This window comes from Chinchilla lanigera, unplaced genomic scaffold (genome assembly GCF_000276665.1).
Source record: "Chinchilla lanigera isolate Chin_1 unplaced genomic scaffold, ChiLan1.0 scaffold00055, whole genome shotgun sequence".
NCBI lineage: Eukaryota > Metazoa > Chordata > Mammalia > Rodentia > Chinchillidae > Chinchilla > Chinchilla lanigera.
Genome location: NW_004955456.1, coordinates 13343498 through 13364846, shown reverse-complemented (window position 1 = coordinate 13364846; position 21349 = coordinate 13343498). Strand labels below are relative to the sequence as shown.

At 55.4% G+C, this 21349-nt stretch overlaps 2 protein-coding genes across 4 annotated transcripts in view; one reads left to right on the top strand and one right to left on the bottom strand.

Moving 5' to 3' along the window:
- Nucleotides 1–890: 890 nt before the first annotated feature.
- Ncf1 (neutrophil cytosolic factor 1) lies at nt 891–11067 on the top strand. The gene is made up of 11 exons (XM_005396736.2): nt 891–1027; nt 4296–4376; nt 4739–4814; nt 4942–5107; nt 5923–5978; nt 7396–7518; nt 7817–7924; nt 8899–9016; nt 10054–10161; nt 10252–10379; nt 10703–11067. The coding sequence occupies exons 1-11, from the start codon at nt 956–958 to the stop codon at nt 10834–10836; spliced, it is 1170 nt and encodes a 389-aa protein (XP_005396793.1). The 5' UTR covers nt 891–955; the 3' UTR covers nt 10837–11067.
- Nucleotides 11068–15290: 4223 nt separating this feature from the next.
- Nucleotides 15291–21349, bottom strand: part of LOC102014213 (general transcription factor II-I repeat domain-containing protein 2B) — a 41287-nt gene continuing 35228 nt past the window's right edge. For all 3 annotated transcript variants that reach the window (XM_005396734.2, XM_005396735.2, XM_013520535.1), the window contains 4 exons: nt 20113–20196; nt 18970–19153; nt 18473–18501; nt 15291–17075 (listed from right to left, as the gene is read on the bottom strand). In XM_005396734.2, the coding sequence (XP_005396791.1) occupies nt 15478–17075; nt 18473–18501; nt 18970–19153; nt 20113–20196 (1895 nt within the window). In that variant the 3' untranslated portion in view covers nt 15291–15477. The remainder of the gene's footprint in view (nt 17076–18472; nt 18502–18969; nt 19154–20112; nt 20197–21349) is intronic.

Genomic DNA, 21349 nt, shown 5'->3' with positions numbered 1-21349 from the left:
GGGAAAGACGGGGCGGGGAGCCCCCACCCCACACTTCCCCGGTCCCTTTCCCGCAGAGCTGCTGGGAAGCCGTGCATGCAGGGACGCGATCGCTGGTCAGGACCAGGACTCGGCCTCTGTCGGAGTCCCGGTGCCACCCCCAGTTCTTGGTCTCACACAGTCATCACCCAGCAGGTGACGCAGCAGTGATTCGTGAAGGACCCAGTGCAAGTCAGAAACTGCAGCCGGTGGGGCCAAACCCAGGGCCCTGGACACAACGGGCTCTGCCAGGCTCACGTCTAGGGAGGGGAGGCATTGCCCCCAAATAAGATAGACTGAGAGGCCGAGGCAGGAGGATCATCAGTTAGAGCCTGGGCCACTCAGTGACTTAGTGAGACCCTGTCTCCCCAAATGAAAAGAGCTGGGGGCGTGGCTCAGTACAAGGACCCTGGCTTCAATTCCCAGTGTCTCAACATGAATAAACAAAATCGAAATTAACAAATTAAATTGGTGATATATCTGTGAAAATACATGTTGGGAAGAAAACGCAGGGAGAGGCAGGGGTGGGCATGAAGTTTGCTGTTTTTCATGGAGCTGTCAAGGAAGGCCACTCTGCAGAGGTGACGCTGAGCAGAAACCTGCAAGTAGAGAGGGGGTTGGGATGGAGGCTCCACAGGTGCAAAGGCCCTGGGGTTGGAGTTGGGGCACGAGTCACAGGGCTACAGAAAGGCCAAGGGAGGGGAACCAGAGGGCCTATCAGGCAGAGCCGGGGGAGCGGACCCAAGGGCAGGCCTTCCCCCTCCTACTTGTGCCTGCTGCTGGAGCTCAGAGTCCCCAGAAACTGAAAGAATAAACCGAGACCTCGGAGCCCTGCCCACGCCCTGCCCTGCCGGGACAGGAGCGACTTCCTCTTTCCAGAGCATTTAAGGCCCCGCCGCAGAGTGTCTGGGAGGAGTCGAGGCCACGCCACAGCAGCATGGGGGACAGCTTCATCCGGCACATCGCCCTCCTGGGCTTCGAGAAGCGCTTTGCCCCCAGCCAGCACTATGTGAGTACCGGGCGCGGGGTGGGCCCGGCTGTGCCCGCCACCACTGCCCCGAGGGCCAGCTGCAGTGCGAGGACTAGTGGGGCAGAGTCTCGGGCACCAGGCTCCACCTGGGACCTCAGCCTGCCCGTCCGGCCACCTCCGTCCCAGGTCCCTGCCCCTGCACTCCGGCCCACCCGGCTCAGGGGTGGCTCCGACTCCCAGCGGCCCAGGGCTACCTCTGCAGCACCGTGAGCCCCCGAGCCCGTCAGCTCCAGAGTCCCCTCTCCTGGCCGGGGCTGGGGAAACACCTCGTGCCTGGGTCCCCACACCCAGAGGAAGGCAGCAAAGACTGCATGTGGTGCTTGGCAGGGCATTTATGTGCCAACTCGCCTAGTCTCCGTCTCTGCCTCTCTCCCCCTCCAATCTGTCAGATTTCAATTTGGAAATAATTTCCTGCTTGCACGTGTACGGTTTCATTTTTCACATTAGATCGCTCATCTGATTGGAGTTTGTTCTGCTGTGTGGTGGGAGATACAAATCCAGTGTGGGTGGTAGGTGGTCCTGGGGATTGGACACATGCATGTGCACGCGCACACACACACAAACACACACCCACACACACACACACACACACACACACACACACACATGCCTGTCAAGCACTCTGCACTGAGCTGCACTCTCAGCCCTATATCCAATATCTTTACCAAAAAGGCCAACCAAGCCAGGCATGGTGGTGGCACACAGCGGTAACCCCAGTATTCTGGGAAGCTGAGGCAGGAAGATCAAAAGTTTGCACCCAACCTGGGCAATTTAGCAATTTAGCAAGATAAATTAGCAAAATAAAAGACTTTTAGAAGGGCTGGAGGTGTCAGGCTTGCTGGCGCACGCCTGTAATCCCAGTACAGTACATGGGAGGCTGAGGCAAAAGGATCACTGTGAGTTCAAAGCCACCCTGGGCTACATAGTGGATTCAAGACCAGCTTGAACTACATAGCAAGAGCCTGTCTCAAAAAAAAAAAGGGCTGGAGGTAACTCAATATGAAGGCTTTGGGTTCAATTCCTAGCACTGCCAAAAAATAAAAATGAAGTAAAATAAAAAAGCAAAACACTAGTGTTTAAAAACTTCCCTTCACTCTTGTAACTTGAGACATCACTTCAGTCTTACATTAAATTCTGCAGACATTTGCATCTGCTTCTAGACTTTTCTATTCTGTTCCTTTAATCATTTGCTCAGATACCAGTGCTATACTTTTAAAAAAAAATTATTGTGCCCAAATATGCATACATAAAATTTACCATCTTAACCATTTTAAGTCTAGACATGTTCGCTTTTCATCTCTAGAACTGTTGCATCCTCACAAGGCAAAATGGGGTCACGCAGTATTTGTCCTTTAGCTTAGCACACCAGCATGTCAGCAGGGTTATCCATCTTTTAAAAATTTTTTTTGAGACAGGTTTTACTTGTAGCCCAGGTTGGCCTCCAACTCATGGTGATCCTCCTGCCTCAGCCTCCAGGGTGCTGGGATTACATGCATGTGCCACCATGCCTGGCTCCATCTTTTTTTTTTTTTTAAATACATATCCCAGAAGATGTGAGGTATACTTTTTTTTGGATACTGGACCTTGAACCCAGAGCCTTTGCATTGAGCTACATCCCCAACTCCCTATTCCTTTGTTGTCACTGAATAGGGTCTTGCTAAGTTCCCTGGGCTGATCACAAACTTGCAATCATCCTGCTTCAGCCTCCTGAGTAGCTGGGGTTACAGATGTGTGCCACCATGCCCAGCTCACCTAGTTGTTTCTATATTTCCTTACTGAGGTTTTTTTGTTTATTTTCTCTTTAATTATGGCTCATGCAAGATAGAATTCAACCTCCTATTGCTCACCTATGTAAAAATTCAGTGTGTTAAGCATATTCAGAGCTCTGCAACCATCACTAAAGTCAGTGTGAGGACATTTTCTTCCCATCTCCTCCCCTGTACCTACAAGCAGTCTCTCCAGGTCCCTGTTCTAGCCCTTGGTGATGCCGATCCACTTCATACAGACCTGTCTGTTCCTGAAATCGCCTACAAACGGAACCCCACATTCCCTTCCCAGGTTCTTACAGTGCCTGAGCCCTCTCCCATGCTAGAGACACGCACGCCAGACCCAGGAGTGAGGTCCTGCATCTACCTCCAAGTTAGGATGAGGAATCTGAGTTGATCGGGAAGGAGCTGTGCTAGTCCATTTCCCATTACTATAACAAAATACCTGAGGAAAGGGAGCTATAGAGAAAAGAGGCCGCTGGGATTCCCCTCTACTCTCGAAAGAAAGAATGGCCTTCATCAGTAACTCAAAAAATGACAAATGCTGACCAGGCGTGGGGGCAAAGGAGCCTTTCTCTGCCGAGGGTGGGAATACAGACTGGTACAGCCGCTAAGGAAACCAGTGTGGAGACTCCTCAAAACACTGAAGTAGACATTCTCTCTCGCTGTCCTGAGCCTGCGTATTCACAGCAGAGCTAAAGAGCTCATAGCGCAGCGATCCATGCACACCCGCGTCCGCACAGCACACTGCGGCTGTCTCGCAAGTGGCACACGTGTTGATCGTCAGATGAGCGGGTACAGCAAAGGTGGCACTGACACACAGTGGAGTACTACTCTGCCCTCAAAACTTTGAGTCACCTGTAGGAAAATGAATGCACTTTGGGGCCATAATGCTAAGTGATATAGGTCAGACGGTTAAATATTGCATGGTTTCAGGTGTATGAAAAACCGAACATACAACTCAAAGAAGAGAGTGAAAGATTGATGACAGGAAGCGGGGCGATAGACTTTGTGGGGCTGGGGAGGGGTCTGGGGACGGGGAGATGGTAGGGAGGGAAGAGGAAGTAAAGATGGTGAAGGGGCGGTATGCCGTAGTCACTGATTGAAAATATATACTAATTTTAAAAAGAAACGTAAAAGAGGTTGTTGAGGTCACGGTTTGGGATGCTGAAAGCCCCAAGAGCACGGTGCCGGCTGTGGTGCGGGCCTCAGGTCAGCGGCCTCTGGATGGCAGAAGCGCAGAGGGAGGACCTCAGGTCCAGCCCAGAAGCCCAGCGCCCAGCTTTGCACGAAGGCCCCGGGGGCGGGGCCTGAAGCCATATAGGCCACGCCCATAGCCTAAGCTCCTCCCACAGGCTCCGCCTCTTAAAGGTCTCACCGCCCCTTAACCTGGCCACCCTGGGTACCAAGACTAAGAGGCGCAGCCCCCGAGCCCACGGAGCCCGGGGCCCCGCACTCTCCCTGACCCGGCCGCCCCGCAGGTGTACATGTTCCTGGTGAAGTGGCAGGACCTGTCGGAGAAGGTGGTGTACCGGAAGTTCACCGAGATCTACGAGTTCCACGTGAGTGCGGGCGAGGTGGCAGGGTCCCCGCCCCCGCCCACGGCCACGGCGCCTTCTTGAACTTCAGGAACCCTTGTACAAAATGCAAACTGTCATCGCTGCCAAGCGTTCATAACCAAATTTGCCATTGTAACGGGGTGTGCAGTTCAGGGGTGTGAGGTGCGTCGCGGCGTCTCTCAGCCCCCGCCCCAACAGGGGCTCCTCTGAAGGAGAGGGGACCCAGCCCCCGCCCGTGGGTCTGGGGCGGGTGCGCCGGGGAGGGGTGGAGGGAAGTGGGGGTCACTCCAGCCTGGGCGGCTCTGGCTGGGACACATTTAGGGACGGGGCGTCCGTGGCATTCTTGTCTTTTCCTTCCCGGCTAGAAAATGCTAAAGGAAATGTTCCCCATCGAGGCGGGGGAAATCAACCCGCAGAACAGGATCATCCCGCACCTCCCCGGTGAGGCCGGACCCGGGCCCCGCACCCCCACGGGGTCCCCCCCGCCCCGCCCCGGGGTCCCCTCACTTCCCCCGGGCCCCTCACCTCCCGCTGGCCCCTCACGCCCGGGTGTCCTCCACCGCCCTAGCCCCGCGCTGGTTCGACGGGCAGCGCGTCGCCGAGAGCCGCCAGGGGACGCTGTCCGAGTACTGCGCCGCGCTCATGGCGCTGCCCCCCAAGATCTCCCGCGGCCCGCACGTGCTGGGCTTCTTCAAGGTGCGGCCCGAAGACCTGCAGCTGCCCGGCGACAGCCCGTGAGTGGCGTGGGCGGGAACGGGGCGGGCAGCGAAAAGGAGGCCCAGAGAGGCCCAGAGAGGCCAAGAGAGCGGCCCAGCGTCACACAGCGGGAGAGGAAGACAAGGGGCAGGGCCCCAGCTCGTGCTAAGCCCCAGCCTAGTCACCAGCCTCACTCTGCTGAGAGACATGCCCTGGCTAGGGACCATAGTCCCAGGTCCTCAACCCACGCTGTAACCGGCTGGCTATGGGCCTAGAGCACACTTGCTTATCCCCTTGCTGGGAATTTTTTTTTTTTCCCCCATGCTGGGAATTGAACTCAGGACCTTCACATTGAGCTACCCCCTCACCGCTTTTTATTTTTTTATTTTTAGACTGTATCTTACTAAATCACTGAGTTTCCCAGGCTGGGCTGAACATGGAGATCCTCCTGCCTCAGCCTCCTAGAGCTCTGTGATTACAGCCGTGCGCCCCACTCCTGACTCCCTCCAACCTGACTTAAGTTCCCGGACTTTAACGGAGTAGGGGGCGAGGCCCAGAGGCAGGGCGGCCCGAGCTGTGTCATTGAGGGCGCCTCTAGTTGCAGGGTCCCTCATCTCTCTCTGGTCACCTGGCTCGCAAGCCCACCCAGCTGACCTTGAACACTCCTCCCCCGGGCAGCCGGGTCTGCAGAGGCCGGGCAGGTGTCCCCCACGCCCTTCTGGGGCGGCCTGGCGCGCCGTCATTCCCAAGCTCTCCCCCATGTCCCAGTCCCCTGGCTCTGGAAAGTCCTCCTGGGTGGCCCCTCGGCGGGGAGTGCGCATGCGCACCGCACAGACGCGGGTTCTCTCTGCAGGGTGAGGAAGCCCGAGACCTACCTGGTGCCCAAGGACGGCAAGAGCAACGCGGCAGGTGAGAGTCCGAGTGTCAGGGCGCACGGCCAGGGCTGCCCCTGCAGGCGGCTGCCTATCCTCAGCCCTGCGGCTGCAGTACCCAGTACCATCCTGGGTTTGGGGGGCGTTTGTGGCGGTGAGAACGGGAAGGGTTAGGGAGCTAAGGTGGCCTCCAGGATTCTAATCCGGATTGCGTGGCGTCTGTTGACAATAATCCCTAATGTTTACCGAGCACTTGCTCCATGGCAGGCACTTTTCATTTTTAATTTTTTTCAGCCGGTCTCACTATGTAGCACAGAGTGTCCTTGAAATTATTTATGTAGCCCAGCCTGGCCTTGAGCTTGTGGCGATCCTCCTGCCTCATCCTCCCAAGTGCTGGGATTACAGTCGTGTGCCACCACGGCTGGCAGGCAATTTTTAAATGTATCAATTCCAAGTGCGACGTGGTGGGACATACCTGTAATCCCAGCATCTGGAAGGCTGAGGCAGGAGGATTGCAAGTTTGAACCCAACCTGGGCAGCAAGACCCTGTCTCAAATTTTTAAAAATATATAATAAAAAGAGCTGGGGATGTAGCTCAGTGTGAAGGCCCTGGGTTCAACCCCCAGTATTGAAAAACAAAAGTATTAATGCATAAAGCAGACACCATGGTGCACACCTGTAGTCCCAGAGGCTGAAGCGAAAAGGTTGCTTGAGCCCAAGAGTTTGAGGTCAGCCCGGGCAACATAATGAGACCCTCTCAAAGAAAGCGCTCGGCATTTTCACTGAATCAAGCAGCCAGCGACAGGAAACGGGCGCCCTGCTGGAAGGCGGCGCGGTCGGGCGGCAGACTCATCCCCATGGGTCCAGCAGAGTGCGGCGGGGCCCGGGGTGCAGCACCCTGGGACGGCATGAGCTTAGCTCCAGTGAGGTCCTGGGTTCCACCCCTGGCACCACGGGGAAAAGAGGAGCCCATCCCTGCAGCACAAATATCGCAGATCCGGGCGCCTGCAGAGCTGGTCTCCCCGCCCCGCCCTCGCGACCCCGCCCCCTCCACCTTTCCCCTCCCCCCCTCTGTGCGGTATTGGGGACAGAACCCAGGCCCTTCGCACGGAGCTCTGTTCCGGCCTTCTAAAAAATTTTTATTTTGAGGCAGGATCTCACTAAGTCATTAAGTTGCTCAGGCTGAGCTCACATTTGCCTCCAGATCCCTGGAAATCTGGCCAAGTTGGCTCCGCAGTGTCCCCGTCGCACCTCCTGCCCAATCAGGGTCCTTGGGGAAGGCGGCTCCAGGCCCCTGCACCCTCCCCAGCTGAGAAGCCACTGGCCGGAGGTGCTGGGGACCCGGGGACTCGGGGCTGCAGGAATTGGCTCGCCCGCTGCCGATTCCCAGCGCAGATTCCCCGTGCAGGGCGAGGCTGCCCGCGGCCACTGCTCAGCGCCTCCCTCCCCGCCAGATATCACCGGGCCCATCGTCCTGCAGAGCTACCGCGCTATTGCCGACTACCAGAAGACCTCAGGCTCGGAGATGGCTCTGGCCATGGGCGACGTGGTGGACGTCGTGGAGAAGAGCCAGAGTGGTCAGGCCCCCCGCCCCTCTGCCCTGCTTGGAGCCTTGTTCCCCTGGGGCTGGGGTCCCCTTGCGGGGTGCAGGCCTGGGTGTGGATTTTGGGTCTGCTCCTGGAAGGGGACTCAGCGCTATCACCCCCACGAGCTGTAGGCAGGAGTGTGGGATTTCCACTTTGAGCGCGGAGAAGGTGACATTGGTGAATCTCAGCACCCCAAGTCCGTGTGTCTCTGTGTGTCCTCAGCGCCCTCATGGCTGCGGGTGGCTGCTGGGCTCCACCTCTTTCATTTACCTCTCCCACCCTGGCACAGGCTGGTGGTTTTGCCAAATGAAGGCAAAGCGTGGCTGGGTCCCTGCATCCTTCTTGGAGCCCCTGGACAGTCCTGACGAGGCCGAGGACCCGGAGCCCAACTATGCAGGTACCCAGCCCTCCAGAGCTCAGGGCTTCGGGAGGGAGGGGGCGGAAGGAGAAACCGCAGATGTGGAGAAGGCTATGGCTGAAGCTGGTGTGGCCTGACTGCTGCCTCCGAAGACCCGCTGTTTCTGACTTGGGGACCCTGGTAGGTAGTGATGTCTTTAGTGAGGACAGGGAACCAGGAGGTGACAGAAGGAGGGGGTGATGGCAGTGGCAGCTGAGTGTTGCCTGGAGGTAGGGCACCATTAGTGACCAGAAGGGGGAGTGTGGCAGACCTGGGGCTGCATGTGTGGGGTCTGCACTGAATTCACAGTTAGTTAGGCTTGGTTGGCCATGTTTTAAAATTGAGAGAGTTCATGGTGGTGCCCACCTGTAATCCCAGCACTCTGGGAGGCTGAGGCAGGAGGATCACAAGTTTGAGCCCAGCAACTTAGTGACTAGCAAGACCTTATCTCAAAATAAAAAATAAATCCTTCTTTTACTCTTTAAAATTAAAACAAAATAAAAATAATAATAAAAATAAAAACAAACAAACAAAAAAACACAAAAAAACATAAGAAAGGTCTGGGGATGCAAAGGCCCTGGCTTCCATCCCCAGTAATGGAAAAAGTAAAAAGGAAGGAGGGATTTCACCCTTTAGTGGGGGATTTATGGCTCCTCTGGAAAAAGCTGGTGCTGGATTGTGCTGCAGTTGAGTGCACCTGGGGTCCTGTGACCAGTGTCCCCCATGCTGGTCTCTCTGGGTACCGGGCCAGGCCCCTGTAGCGATGAGAGCCCTGGTCTCTGGTGTGGGTGGCAGTGTGTGGTGAGGTCTGAGGGCCCGAGTGCAGACACTCCCCGATCCCTGCCCCCTGGGGTAGGCGCCAGAGGGGTGGCCTGGCTCCACGTGGGGCTGCACAGCTGGAGGAAGCCGAAGCCCAGCGAGGGTGGCAGGGCCAGAGACCCCCACACCACAGCTTGTGTCCCCTCATCCCCCAGGTGAGCCCTATGTCACCATCAAAGCCTACACTGCCGTAGAGGAGGACGAGATGTCCCTGTCCGAGGGTGAGGCCATCGAGGTCATTCATAAGCTCCTGGACGGCTGGTGGGTGGTCAGGTAGGAGCCCCAGCCTGCGACAGCCCAAGCAGGGGACGGACAGACCAGTGTGCCTGCACTGGGGGCCTTGGTGTCCTGGCCCAAGGGGGCCCCTTTCCCTTGGGACTTGGGGTCCCTTCCTGAATTACTCCTCCCCCAACAGCACAGCCAGTTGTGGATTTGTTGCCAGTGACAGCGGGGACCACAGACCCCTTTACCTTTGAAAACGTGCATTGCATTTCCCACCTTCCTGCCCCTCCATATGAACGTCTGTCGGAACACTAATTTTGTTATTTTCTGGTTTCGGGGGCAGACTCCCTGCAGCCAGCAGGGCTGCCAGGCCAGAGCCCAGTGTCACGTCCGGAGTTGTGCTCACACACACTGCAGCCCAGCCCTACCCTTGTTAACCCTAGCCGGCTCCTGGAAACCATTCACCAGCTGAGCAGCGACTTTGTTGTTTTTCCACTTTGCAATGTGTTACATGAAGATTTTTTTTCTTGTTCTCAAGTATACTGTTGAGGGTGGAAAGGAACATCTTTTCAGCAATGGTGCTGGAACACCTGGATAGCTGTATGGCAGAAAAAAACAAACAAACAAAAAAATCCCCAGCAGTAGACCCCAGAGCCAGCTGGGCATGGTGGCACAGGCCTACAATCCCTGCCCTCAGGAGGCTGAGGCAGCAGGATTGCTGTGAGTTTGGGACCAGCCTAGGCTACATAGTGAGTTCAAGGCCAGGCAAGTGAGACCTTGTCTCAAACCCCCCAAACCCAGATCCCTACCTCACACTATACACACTTGTTTTGAGGATTTACCATGGGTAAAACCTAAAAACAAAAAGCATTTAGAAGAATGTTGAAACGAAGATGGTGACTCTCTTAGGACACAAAGGGCAACATCATAACAGAAAAAAAGTGACAGTAGTATCTCGCAGCTACCTTTTAGGAAACACGTGTCCCTAATGCTCTCCCCTGCCCAGACTTTAGAGTGCTGGTAAAGAGGGGAAACGGAGGCCCACGCCCCGCAGCTCCCCGCTGGGCCTCAAGGCAGCTGTCTTGCAGGAAGCAGGACGTCACCGGCTACTTCCCGTCCATGTACCTGCAGAAGGCAGGGCACGACGTGGCGCAAGCACAGCGCCAGATCAAGGGCCGAGGCGCGCCGCCCCGCCGGTGAGCGAGGGTCCCCAGGCCCTGGGTTGGGGGGCCGGGGGTGCTGGGAGTGCCCAGGGATCTGGTGACACTCGGGTCCCGCTGGGCTAGGTCGACCATCCGCAACGCGAACAGCATCCACCAGCGGACGCGGAAGCGCCTCACCCAGGACGCCTATCGGCGCAACAGCGTGCGCTTCCTGCAGCAGCGGCGCGGCCAGGCGCGGCCAGGACCACAGAGTGAGCGCGGGCGAGGCGGGGCCAGAACGCTCAGGGGCGGGGCGAGTTCTAGAGGCGGAGTCTGAGTCGAGGAAGGCGGGGCCAGAGGAAACTATTGGGCGGGACCTGGGCCATGGGGCGGAGTCAGGGGAGAGGAAAAACCTGAAGGCGGGACCAGAGGGCGGAGAGAGCACTAGGGTGAGGGGGCGGGACCAAGAGGGGCGTGGCAAGGGGGCATGGGCGTGGCGACTCCTGGGGGGCGGAGTCAGGGTGAAGAAGGCTCGAGAGGCGGGGCCAGCGGAGCTTCTGGGCGGGGCCTCTGACCCGCCTCGCTGTCTATTCAGAGGAGAATCCACAGAGCCAGCGAGCGAAGCCGAAGCCGCAACCAGCGGTGCCCCCGAGACCCAGCGCCGACCTCATCCTGCACCGCTGCAGCGAGAGCACCAAGCGAAAGTTGGCGTCTGCCGTCTCTGTCTGAGGCTCGGGCACCGTCCTCAGAAAGAACCCCTGCCCGATCCCTGTATATAGGCAGTCCCTGTATATATGAGTGTAGAGCCTGCAGTCGATGCCCTGGAACCCTCAGCCCACGACACCATCAACCATCCTCAATAAATGTTGCTTATAGTGGACAGAGGCCCTGATCAGGGTGGGCCGGGCTCTGTCACAGCGACCTCCCCAACTGGAAATTGAACGAGAGGCTTCACACTGAGTTACATTTTCAGCCCTTTCTTCTTTTTTTGAGACAGAATCTCTAAGTTTCCCAAGGCTGCGCTTGAACGTTCCATCCTCCTGCCTCAGCCTCCCAGAGTGGTGGATTTCAGGCGTGTGCCACCGCTGTTGGGCCTGGGATATTCCTAGAATGACAAGGCCTAGTGAGACCCGATGGGCACTGGCTTCAGGGGCATCAGCCGAGGTCGCTCTGCCCTGCTCTTGGCCAGGAACAAGGATGTAGAAGCCCAAGAGCAGGAGGGACTCCTGGCCCTCGCTGACCTTTTGTCTGGACAGAACCGCCTGCTCCAGCTCCGGCCCCACTGCAGAGGAGGGCTAGCCCAGTGGGAGACAGGCTGCGCCCAGGGCAGGGCTATGCAGCCTATGGCGGGCCCGGCGCTGCACTGCTGCCGCCCGCCTAGGAAGCCGTGACCCTGAAAGCAACATGCGCGGCTGAGCCGCAGCACCGCCGCTGGACTGCGCGTGGCCTCAGAGTGCTTGGCGGTGCGTCTGTCCCAAATGCCAAGGACCCCGCTTATCATGAAGGCCACCATAGGTGGCATGAAGAGCTGCTCCCCTGCTCGGGCCGTGGCTGCGAGGGGGGCAAGGCTGGTCCCCTTAGGGGTGGCACAAGCATGGCGCCAGGCGCTCTGGAGAGAACGTTTTGACGGTCAGAGGGTTGGCAGAGCCCTCCCGGGCCGGGAACTTGGCAGACCTGTGTTTGGCAGGAAGGCCTGGCATCAGCCGCTGCCACAAGAGCTGTGGGGAGACAAACCAACCCTGCTTGTGCAGGCGCTTAGGACCTCTGCACTCCATGCAGTGTAAGGTATTACGGTCATCATTTAAAGCTTTTTTTGTGTGTGTATTTTTTCCTAAGCTGAAACCCCGATCAGACCCCTCCACCCATGATTTTTTCCACGTTCCCGGTCCGCTGGAAGTGGCCTCGCATCAGCGCCTGCGGCTCCTGCGTGGTTAGGAAGCAGTGCGCAAAGGCACGGTGTCCCAGGACGCAGGAGGGACGTGGCCACAGGTGCTGGCTCGGTCAGAGCGGCCGCCCGGCAGCCACCTGTTTCCTCGAGGCTGGACTCCGTGCGGCAGCTCTAGTTCTGGGAGCACCGAGGGCGGGTGGGGATTTTCCAGGTGAGGGAACCAGAGCCCAGAACACATAGGTGATTTGCTCGAGGTAACCGCAAGAAGGGGGCAGGGTGGGAGGCGAGCCTGGCTGCCTCCCCAGCTCCCTGGCACCCAGCTCGGGGAGGGGCAGGCCTTGCCTGGGCCCACAGCTGCTCAGGGGTCAGATGCACGTCCCGAGGAGGCAGCCTGGCATCAGGGGCTCGGCACGGACCCCCAGCCCAGCGTCTGCCTCAGAGGCGTGGCCAGCTCTGTCCTCTGCCCCTCCTGGGCTAGGACAGGCCCCGGAACAGGGGCAGCACGGCCTGCCCCGGGAACGGACAGCGATGAGCAGCCCCGGCCCCCAGTGCAGCCCCGCGCCACTCTGAAAGCTCCATCTGCGGACACTGACAGCTTCTGTTTGGTGTGTGGGTGATAGTCGGCACAACAGCTGCCACATCCCAACCCATCCCAGTCCCGACACACAAGCCTGGACAGAGAGGGAGCCCCCGCCTTGGGGTTTCACAGCGCAAAGGCACTGGTGGCCAAAGGGAGCCAGGGCTGAGCCCTGCTATCCCCTCCCCGCCACCTGATAGTGAATGACCAGGAGCCGCAGCTGTGACACGGTGTGTGTGTGTCGGGGGGCTTGGACCTTACTGGGTCCACGTCCACAGCAGGTAGGGCAGCTGCTGTGAGGACAGGGACTGTGGAGTTGCTGGATCTGAGTGTGAATCCTGAGGGCCGTGCATTTGGCACCAGCTGGAGGCTGCCTCTCCCTCCCTGTGCCAGCCCTGCCCCTGCCGCTGGCTGAGCTCCACCTGGCTCCATGTTTGTCGGAGGGATTTTTAGGGTCTCTAATTCTCTAATGGATACACATTTAATGGGTACACATTAAGAACACAGAGGTGAACCTGGTGTGGAAGTGCACACCTGTCATCCCAGCACGCTGGGCGGCTGAGGCAGGAGGATCGCAAGTTTGAGCCCAGTCCAGGCAACTTGACAACTTACCAAGACCCCGTCTCAAAATAAAAAATAAAAAAGGGCTGAGGGATGTAGCTCAGGGTGGAGGGCCTGGGTTCAATCTCTGTGCCTCCCTCCCCTATAAATAAAAAAGAACACAGAGGTACACGCACACCCCCCCAAATACACACACACCAAACACACATACTCCCCCACCTTCAAATGGCGACACTTGGGAAAATGCTACAAAGGAAATGACATTCTTGGGTTTGTGTTGTTTTTTGAGACAGGGTCTCTCCATGCAGTTCAGGCTGGCCTTGAACTCACTAGGTAGCCTAGGCTGCCCTGCAACTCACAGCGATCCTCCTGCCTCAGCATTCTGAGTGCTGGGGTTACAGGTGCATGCCACCACTCCCAGCTTGGAGTAGATCAAAGTAGTACCTCCATGTTTGTGGAGAACCACCTGGGTGACTCTCCTTGAAAGAGGAGCAACTGCCTCCATTGTGGCTGAACCTGACCCTATTTCCATGTACTGATATGTACAGAGCTGGCTGGGACTTCTCCTTATCCCCTCAATTGGCTTTAAGCAACGCATATTGGTCCAGCCTAGGTGCTAATGGTAGTCTTTGAAGATGCCAGGTGTGTTTCCCTCAAGTGAGCCGGGATGAGGTGGGGTGTGTGAGCCAATGCTCCACGCTTTCGGCTGGTATCGAGCCTTGGGAATAGAGGCTGTGACTTCCTGCGGCTTCAAAGATTACTCATCAGCACTGAAGCACCGACCCCAAAACATTAGATACTATCTCAATTATGTTATGCAGATTATTCTTTCTGCAGATCCTTCTCTCTGCATATGGCAGCGGTGATTTCAGGCCTCCTACCTAGTCCAGCTCACGGCACTCACATATTTCCCACCACTCTCTCTCACAGCCACTCATCCTCAAGCCAATCCCTTCTTCATGAATGAATAAAAATAGGGTTCAGCCTTGGGTCAAGGCCTTTGTTCCAGAGTCATCATCATGGCTGGACTTAGGACCCCTCGCATCCCCATAACTACAAATACGCCTTAGTGTTTTATTCTCGCCAAGGGCTGCACTGGGAGTGGTAGACTGGAATTAACTCGCTAGAATTCCAATAACTTCTCATGGGATTACAAATATAAACTTCCCGGGCCGTGACGAGGACCTGGAAGGGCCTCTACACACACAGGACTTACTCAAATTGGTACCTGAACTATGGTTATGTAAACGGATGTTTGTATTTTTAGAAAACAGTCCTTGAAGTGTTGAGGGGTAAATATGTGTAAATTTCCCTCCCATGGCTCAGGAAAATGCACATGTATTTACACACACACTTACACACCCACAGGCCGAGGGAGACAAACGGTAAATCGGGGGAGATGTTCTCTGTGGGAATCTGGACTGAGGTAAATACATGAGTGCTCTTCATATTATTTTCACTTTTGCAACTTTTCCAGACATTTGAAATTATTTCAAATTTTTAAAAAATTTATGTATTTACTTATTTTGGTGCCGGGAATGGAACTCAGGACCTTGCACTTGCCAGGCAGGCACTTGTGCTACTATATCCCTGGCAAATTTTTTAAAAATTTAAAGACAACAGTTGAACCCCAATTTACTTCACCTTTTGCGTGCTCCACTTGTTCTGGGATTCCTCATATTCAGTCTGATCTTTCTAGCTTCTTCGGGCAGAAATTGACAGGAAGTAAATGCTATAATATGCGCTGGGCGCGGTGACACACACCTGGAATCCCAGCACTCAGGGAGGCTGAGGCAGGAGGATCGCAACTTGGGGTCCAATGTGGGCATCTCATGCCATTTAGTGAGACCCTGTCTCAAAATTTAAAAATTAAGAAATGGCTGGGGATGTAGTTTAGTATGAACACCCTGGGTTCAATCCCCAGTACTGGAGGGAAAAAAAACCAAGAGTACTCTAACACATGACGCGTCTCCAACGATTCTACCTGGACTGGGACCTGTGTCGGACCCGGTGGGGTAGTGGTAAATGGGGGACAGAGGTGGGACTGCACAGGTGCCGGCAGCAGACAGACACAGCTCTCCTTGTCTGTGTCTCTGCGGATGGGTTGCCCTGGGGCTGGGGAGGCGGCAGGGGCCAGACACCGACAGGAACGCAACGCAGCTTTCTGGAGCTTTACTGGCCTACAGGGAAGCATAGAATAGCATACCAGCGGGCGATCCCGGCAACTGGACTTCTGATTCAGTGTGGGAAAGGGGGACACTCCCAGTATACCTCCGAGTCCATCGTCCTCGTGGGCCTTGCGCGCCCGTGGACTCCAGGGCCCGGCGCGGCGGCCCCTTCCCTCCTACGTGGCGCCGTGCAGCGCGGCGTCCCACTGCGGGTCCTGCGGCGGGGAGCCGTCCTTGGTCTGGCTGAGCTTCATGATGGAGAAGAGCTGCTCGCAGATGTAGGTGCTGCCGAACATGGACAGGATCCTGGCGCAGTGGCTGCGGTACTTGGGGTAGCTGCTCCACAGGTACTTGTAGAACTCGGGGACGCCCACCTTGTCGTACTTGGCCCTCAGCGCCGTGTTGCACTGCAGGTCGATCACCTCCATCTGCAGCTCCTCCCGCACGCTGTCGATCTTGGTGGCGAAGGGCGAGCTGAACAGCATGAGCTCAGCCTCGTAGAGCTTGAAGTCGGACAGCCGCCTCTGGAACTCGCTCTTGAGCTCGGCGATCCTGGGGATGTAGTTGAGCCCGTCGCTTCCGTCCCTGGACACCGACTTGAGCGTGGGGAAGTGGGCCAGGTTGTTCCTGGCCAAGTGCGTCTCCCAGAGGCACAGTTTGGCCACGAAGGCCCGGATGAGGTCGTACATCTGCGTCACCATCTGGGAGTGCCCCTGCAGGGACACGTTCAGGGTGTTGAGATGCGAGGTCACGTCCACCAGGAAGGCCAGGTCCCTGATCCAGTCCCGGGAGCTCAACTGAGGCACCGGCTTCCCCCGGGAGGACAGGAAGTGGTCGATTTCCTCCAAGGACTCAAAGAACCTCCGCAGCACCAGCCCGCGGCTGAGCCACTTGATCCCGGTGTGGTACAGCAGGCTGCCGTACTGGCTGTCGAGCTCGTAGAGCAGCGTGGTGAACTCGCCGTGGTTCAGGCCCCGCGAGCAGACCCAGTTCACAGAGCTCACCACCACGTCCATGACGTGGTCCATCCTCAGCCTGCGCGCGCACAGGGACTCGGGGTGGATGATGCAGCAGACGGACTTCAGGTCGGAGCCCTTACAGAGCATGGCCACCTTGGCCTTGAGCTTCGTGACCAAGCCGTGACTGGCATCCACCATGGCCGGGGTGCCCGTGGACGCCACGCTCACCAGCTTGGACCAGTCGATGTTGAATTTCTTGAGACTCTTCTCCACGCGCGAGAAGATCTCGTTGGCGGATTTTGTGCCCGTCATGGGCACCGTGTCCAGGAGCTCTTCGGACACATCGAAGTTCTCGTCGACGCCCCGGATGAAGATGGCCAGCTGCGTGGTGTTGTTTATGTCTGTGATTTCGTCGATGGCGATCGAGTAGGCCACAAACAGTTTGATTTTCTCGCGCAGCTTCTCCCACGGGTTCCCGGTCGTGTCTTCTAGCGGCTGCACCACGATGTTCTCGGGTGGAGCCATGTTGGGGAGTTTGGGCTCCGCGCACAGCAGGTCCGACGAGCCCAGGAGATACTTCTGGAGCCCGTTCTTGAGCTCCTCCAGCTTGGCGTCCCTCGCCTGCTCCGTGTAGCGGTCGTAGTGCTTGCTGTGGTTGGTCTGGTAGTGGCGCCGCAGGTTGTATTCCTTGGACACCGACATGCTCTGCTTGCAGATGAGGCACGTGGGGATGTTCTGCACCTCCACGAAGAAGTATGCGCGCTCCCACTTCTCTTGAAACACGCGGCCCTCTTGGTCGATCTTGCGTTTGCCCACTGCGGGCAGAGACAGGAAAGAGCCGTTTCACTTTTGTTACAAAAGCAACAGTGCAGGGGCTGGGGATTTAGCTCAGCGGCAAAGCGCCTGCCTGGCAAGTGCAAGGTCGTGAGTTCGGTTCCCGGTACCGGAGAAAAACCAAAAAAAAAAAAAGCAACAGTGCAAGCGCAGTGAGGGGGCTGGGCTGGGGCGGGGCGGGGGGCGGTGGACGTGAGAAGAACCCAGCCCTGCACAGGGGCCCCTGACAGTCGCTCCAGCCCACTGCTGCCACAGGGCGTATGGCCCAGCCTGGCCAGAGTGTCAGATCTCCAAAGAGAACCTAGAGATCAGATTTTTTTTTTCTTTGCAGGTCTGGGGATTAAACCCAGCGCTTTCACACTAAGCGACACCACAACCCTTTTTATTTTGAGGCAGGGTCTCTTGCTAAGTCACTGACCTGCCCAGACTGTGTTTGAACAGGGGCCCTCCTGTCTCAGCCTCCCAGAGTGCTGGAAGTACAGGTGACAGCATGCCCAGCTGTTTGCATTTTACCATGCATCTTCTCATGCGATTCGCAGGAGAACTTTTAAATTACAGAGACAGGAAAGGGTGCAGGAGGCATGTGAGGTACAAACTGTGAGTCTCAAAAGAGTCTTAGAACCCAGGAAACTCATGCAGAAAGGGTGCCTCTGTTAAGCAAGCCAGGTGCAGAGGAAACAGATACGAAGGTTCACCTCCAGGAAGTGAAGGTGCAGCTACAGAGACACAAAGAGAAACAGGTGGGAAGAGCGAATGACTGAAGCAGTAGGAGGAGCCACAGGGCCATGGAGTTGTTCTAACCTTGGGTGGTGCTGGGCCGTGGGGCGCGGGCGAGGAGGCTCGGTGGTGAGCGCTTGCCTGGCACGTGTGAGGCCCTGAGCTCCATCCCAACAGCACAAAAAGGAAGTACTGGAAATCATCAAATCACTTTTTTCTTACCTCTAACATTAGAAAAATAAGCTGGGCGTGGCGTGCACACCTGTGATCCCAACACTCTGGGAGGCTGAGGCAGGAGGATAGCAAGTCTGAGCCCAGCCTGGGCAACTTAGTGACTTAGCAAGACCTTGTGTCAAAATAAAAAGAAACCTAAAAAAAGGCTGGGGATGTAGCTCAGTGTAAAGGCCTTGGATTCAATCTACAGTAGTGGGAAGAAAAGAAAAGAAAAGAAGAAAAGAAAAACCAAGAACACAATAAACATGAGGGATAAAGTGAATTCACTGTACATGAGCCAAGGAGGCTAGGAGGAAGCTTATCACAGGGAAAAGCAAGCCCATTAGAAAGCCCTGCGCAGAAGCCATGACCCCCAAGGCGACTGCCCGCGGGGGGCCCCCCGCCTCAGCGCCATGAACTGGATGGTGTGGGCGCACAGAACACTCACCGTTACTGAGCTCGAGCCCCGGGAGCGGCCTGCGGAGAAAGAGGCACCGTGAATGTAGCAAGGCTCAAGGTCCCCTCCTGTCCGTTCAGTTCTGACCCTTCCAGCCCACCCGCACCCCAGGGCCTTGCACGGAGCTACACCCCCAGCTCCTTTTATTTTTTGAAACAAGATCTTGCCAAATTGCTAAATTGCCCAGGCTGGGCTGGAACTTTCAATCCTTCTGCCTCAGCCTCCCAGAGAGCTGGGATTGCAGGTGTGCACCCCTGCACCCAGCTTGTCCCACATACTTTTGCTGGCTGTCAGTATAACTCGTGGGAAGTAAAACTGAAGCAGGCTGCTCACGCCCACTGAGAGACAAGAAAATGCACTTGACTCGTAACTCAACTGCGGGACCCAGGCCACCTCCCGGGCAAATTCCCTGGGCAGCGACCTGTCTGCTTCCAATAAGCATTGACCTCCAGATCTGTTCTGGTGACAGACCAACGGACCCTCCTCACCTGATGACAGTGAACTTGATAAACTCTGCAGCATCCAGAATCCTCCGCATGGAGCTGATCTCCAGGTACCCGGGCGCCTTGAACACCACGCCGGGGGGCATCCCGTCGATGACCACGCAGCCCGGGTTGAAGGTGATTTTCCTGTAGGGCACCTTCACGGGGAAGTCCACACCGATCGCCTCACCTGGGCCAGGGCGAGCAACAGAGACCTGCTGCGCTTTGTCACGGGCTCTTCCGACCCACATTTCACCTCCGGTGTTAAGATTTTAAACTGGGCGTGGTGGCGCACGCCCGTAATCCCACTGAGCAGGGCGGTGGGGAGTTTGAGGCCAGCCTGGGCAACTTAGCAAGACCCTGTCTTAAAATTTTAAAAGTAGTAGGGTGCTAGCCTGGCGTGCTCATATGAGACCCTGGTTTTAACCTCTAGGCCTGGAAAGAAATGTCAAGCTCATTTCCACTTGACGATCGGCTATTGTTACTTTCCTTCCCAGCAGGACTACGTGTATGACTGTCACTGCATTGATTTCAAAGTTAGCATGGGGGGTAGAGCGGGCTCTGTCTCCATCTCTTAAATAGGAACTGTCAAAGTACCTACCGGAAAGGTTTTTGTAAGGATTAAACAGTCAAACGTGTGCAGAAAAAGAAATACTCAGTAAATCAATAATAAAATAATCAATAATAAAAGAAATACTCAGTAAATCAATGACAGCTATTCTTATTGCCATTAACCAGTATCTCTATGTGAAAATTGTTCAGTAAAAACATATACTGATTTTATCACAGCTCTTTCATAGAAAGGGCAACTCCTTAGAAAATGAAGTATCTCTCTTTTTTTTTTTTTTTTGAGACAGTCTCGCTGTGTAGTGCAGACTGGCTTTCAACTCACTGTGGAGCCCAGGCTGGCCTCAAACTTGCAATGATCCTCCTGCCTCAGCCTCTCAAGTGCCGAGATTACAGGTGTACACTGCCACACCTGGTTGATAGAATATCTTTTATAAAAAAGGTGGTTTTTTTGTACCAGGAATCGAACTCCGGACCTCACACCTGCCAGGCAGGCACTGCGCCACTGAGCTATATCCTTGGCCCTATAAAGAAGTATTTCAAGCATATGAACTCTGGATCTGTAACAGTACACAGACTTACCAAATTTTCGACTAAAGAGGTCATTAACTTGTTCTCGTAGCTGTTTAATCTTTTCAATGCTTGATAATCTTTCCTTCTCATTGTCTAAAAATAATTACATAAATAAACAAGGTCATTAATTCTTCTCCAGACTGTTGGGGAAAAGCCAGCACTCCACCTGGAGCATCAGTCAGCTTACTTTTCACAATAATTATTTTTAGAAATTCACAAATGGAAACCATTATAGATAAAAGAGAATTTTCCAAATGATGACACAACACAGCCATACTCTGCAGACTCTGGGGAACATTTTCAACATCATGCAAGACATGGTATTCAGTGGGCGTGGGGGTACACTCGAGTCATCCTAGCAAGCTGGGAGGCTGAAGCAGGAGAATCACAAGCTTGAGTTCAGCCTGGGCAATTTGGTGACTTAGCCAAGACCATGTCTCAAAATTTAAAAAATAAAATAAATAAAGAGCTGGAGATAGAGCTCAGTGCAAAGGTCCTGGGTTCAATCCCCAGCAACACACACACACACACACACACACAGGATGGTCATTGTCAGGTAACCGGTGGCAACTAGGTAAACAGTGAAGACCCAATAAAAAAGCAGAAAACAGCAGAGCCAGCCCGACTTGGGGGTTCCTGGAGTAGCTCCGAAGGAGAACATGAGTCAAGTCTATTGAGCTGGGTTTGTGTGGATCAGGTTGAGGGGGTGGGAGAGCATGAGGTCAGCAAAAGGAGACTCTGAGTAGCAACGGTTACCGGGCAACGGCTGACACAGCAACGCTAATGTTTTGCTGTACCAGGTGCGACGCTACCTAGCGGTGCATGCCCGGATGTGGGTGGACTGTTTTGGGGACTTAGGGACCTAGGAACAGTCACTCCGGGAACTTTCGGGGGGGGGGGGCAGGTAGGGGGTCAGACCTGTCATTCATGTTCATCAACACTTTCGATATTAGAATGGAAATCTTAGGGGCTGGGGATTTAGCTCAGCGGCACAGCACCTGCCTGGCAAGCACAAGGTCGTGAGTTCGATTCCTGGTACCAGAAAAAAAACAAACAAAACAAAACAAAAACAAAAAAACCAATAGAATGGAAATCTTAGCTAATGCACTATGACAAGTAAAAGAATTCAAAGGTACTTGGAGCAGAACGAAATATTTTTCTTTTTTTTTCCAGTACTGGCAATTGAACTCACGACCTTGTGCTTACCAGGCAGACGCTGTGCCGCTGAGCTAAATCCCCAGCCCCT

Excerpts from the sequence above, each read along its gene's own strand:
- Ncf1 (XM_005396736.2), top strand. The coding sequence starts at position 956 with ATGGGGGACAGCTTCATCCGGCACATCGCCCTCCTGGGCTTCGAGAAG. Across the intron at positions 1,028-4,295 it reads TTGCCCCCAGCCAGCACTAT|GTGTACATGTTCCTGGTGAA; the intron begins GTGAGTACCGGG and ends GCCGCCCCGCAG. Across the intron at positions 5,979-7,395 it reads CGGCAAGAGCAACGCGGCAG|ATATCACCGGGCCCATCGTC; the intron begins GTGAGAGTCCGA and ends CCTCCCCGCCAG.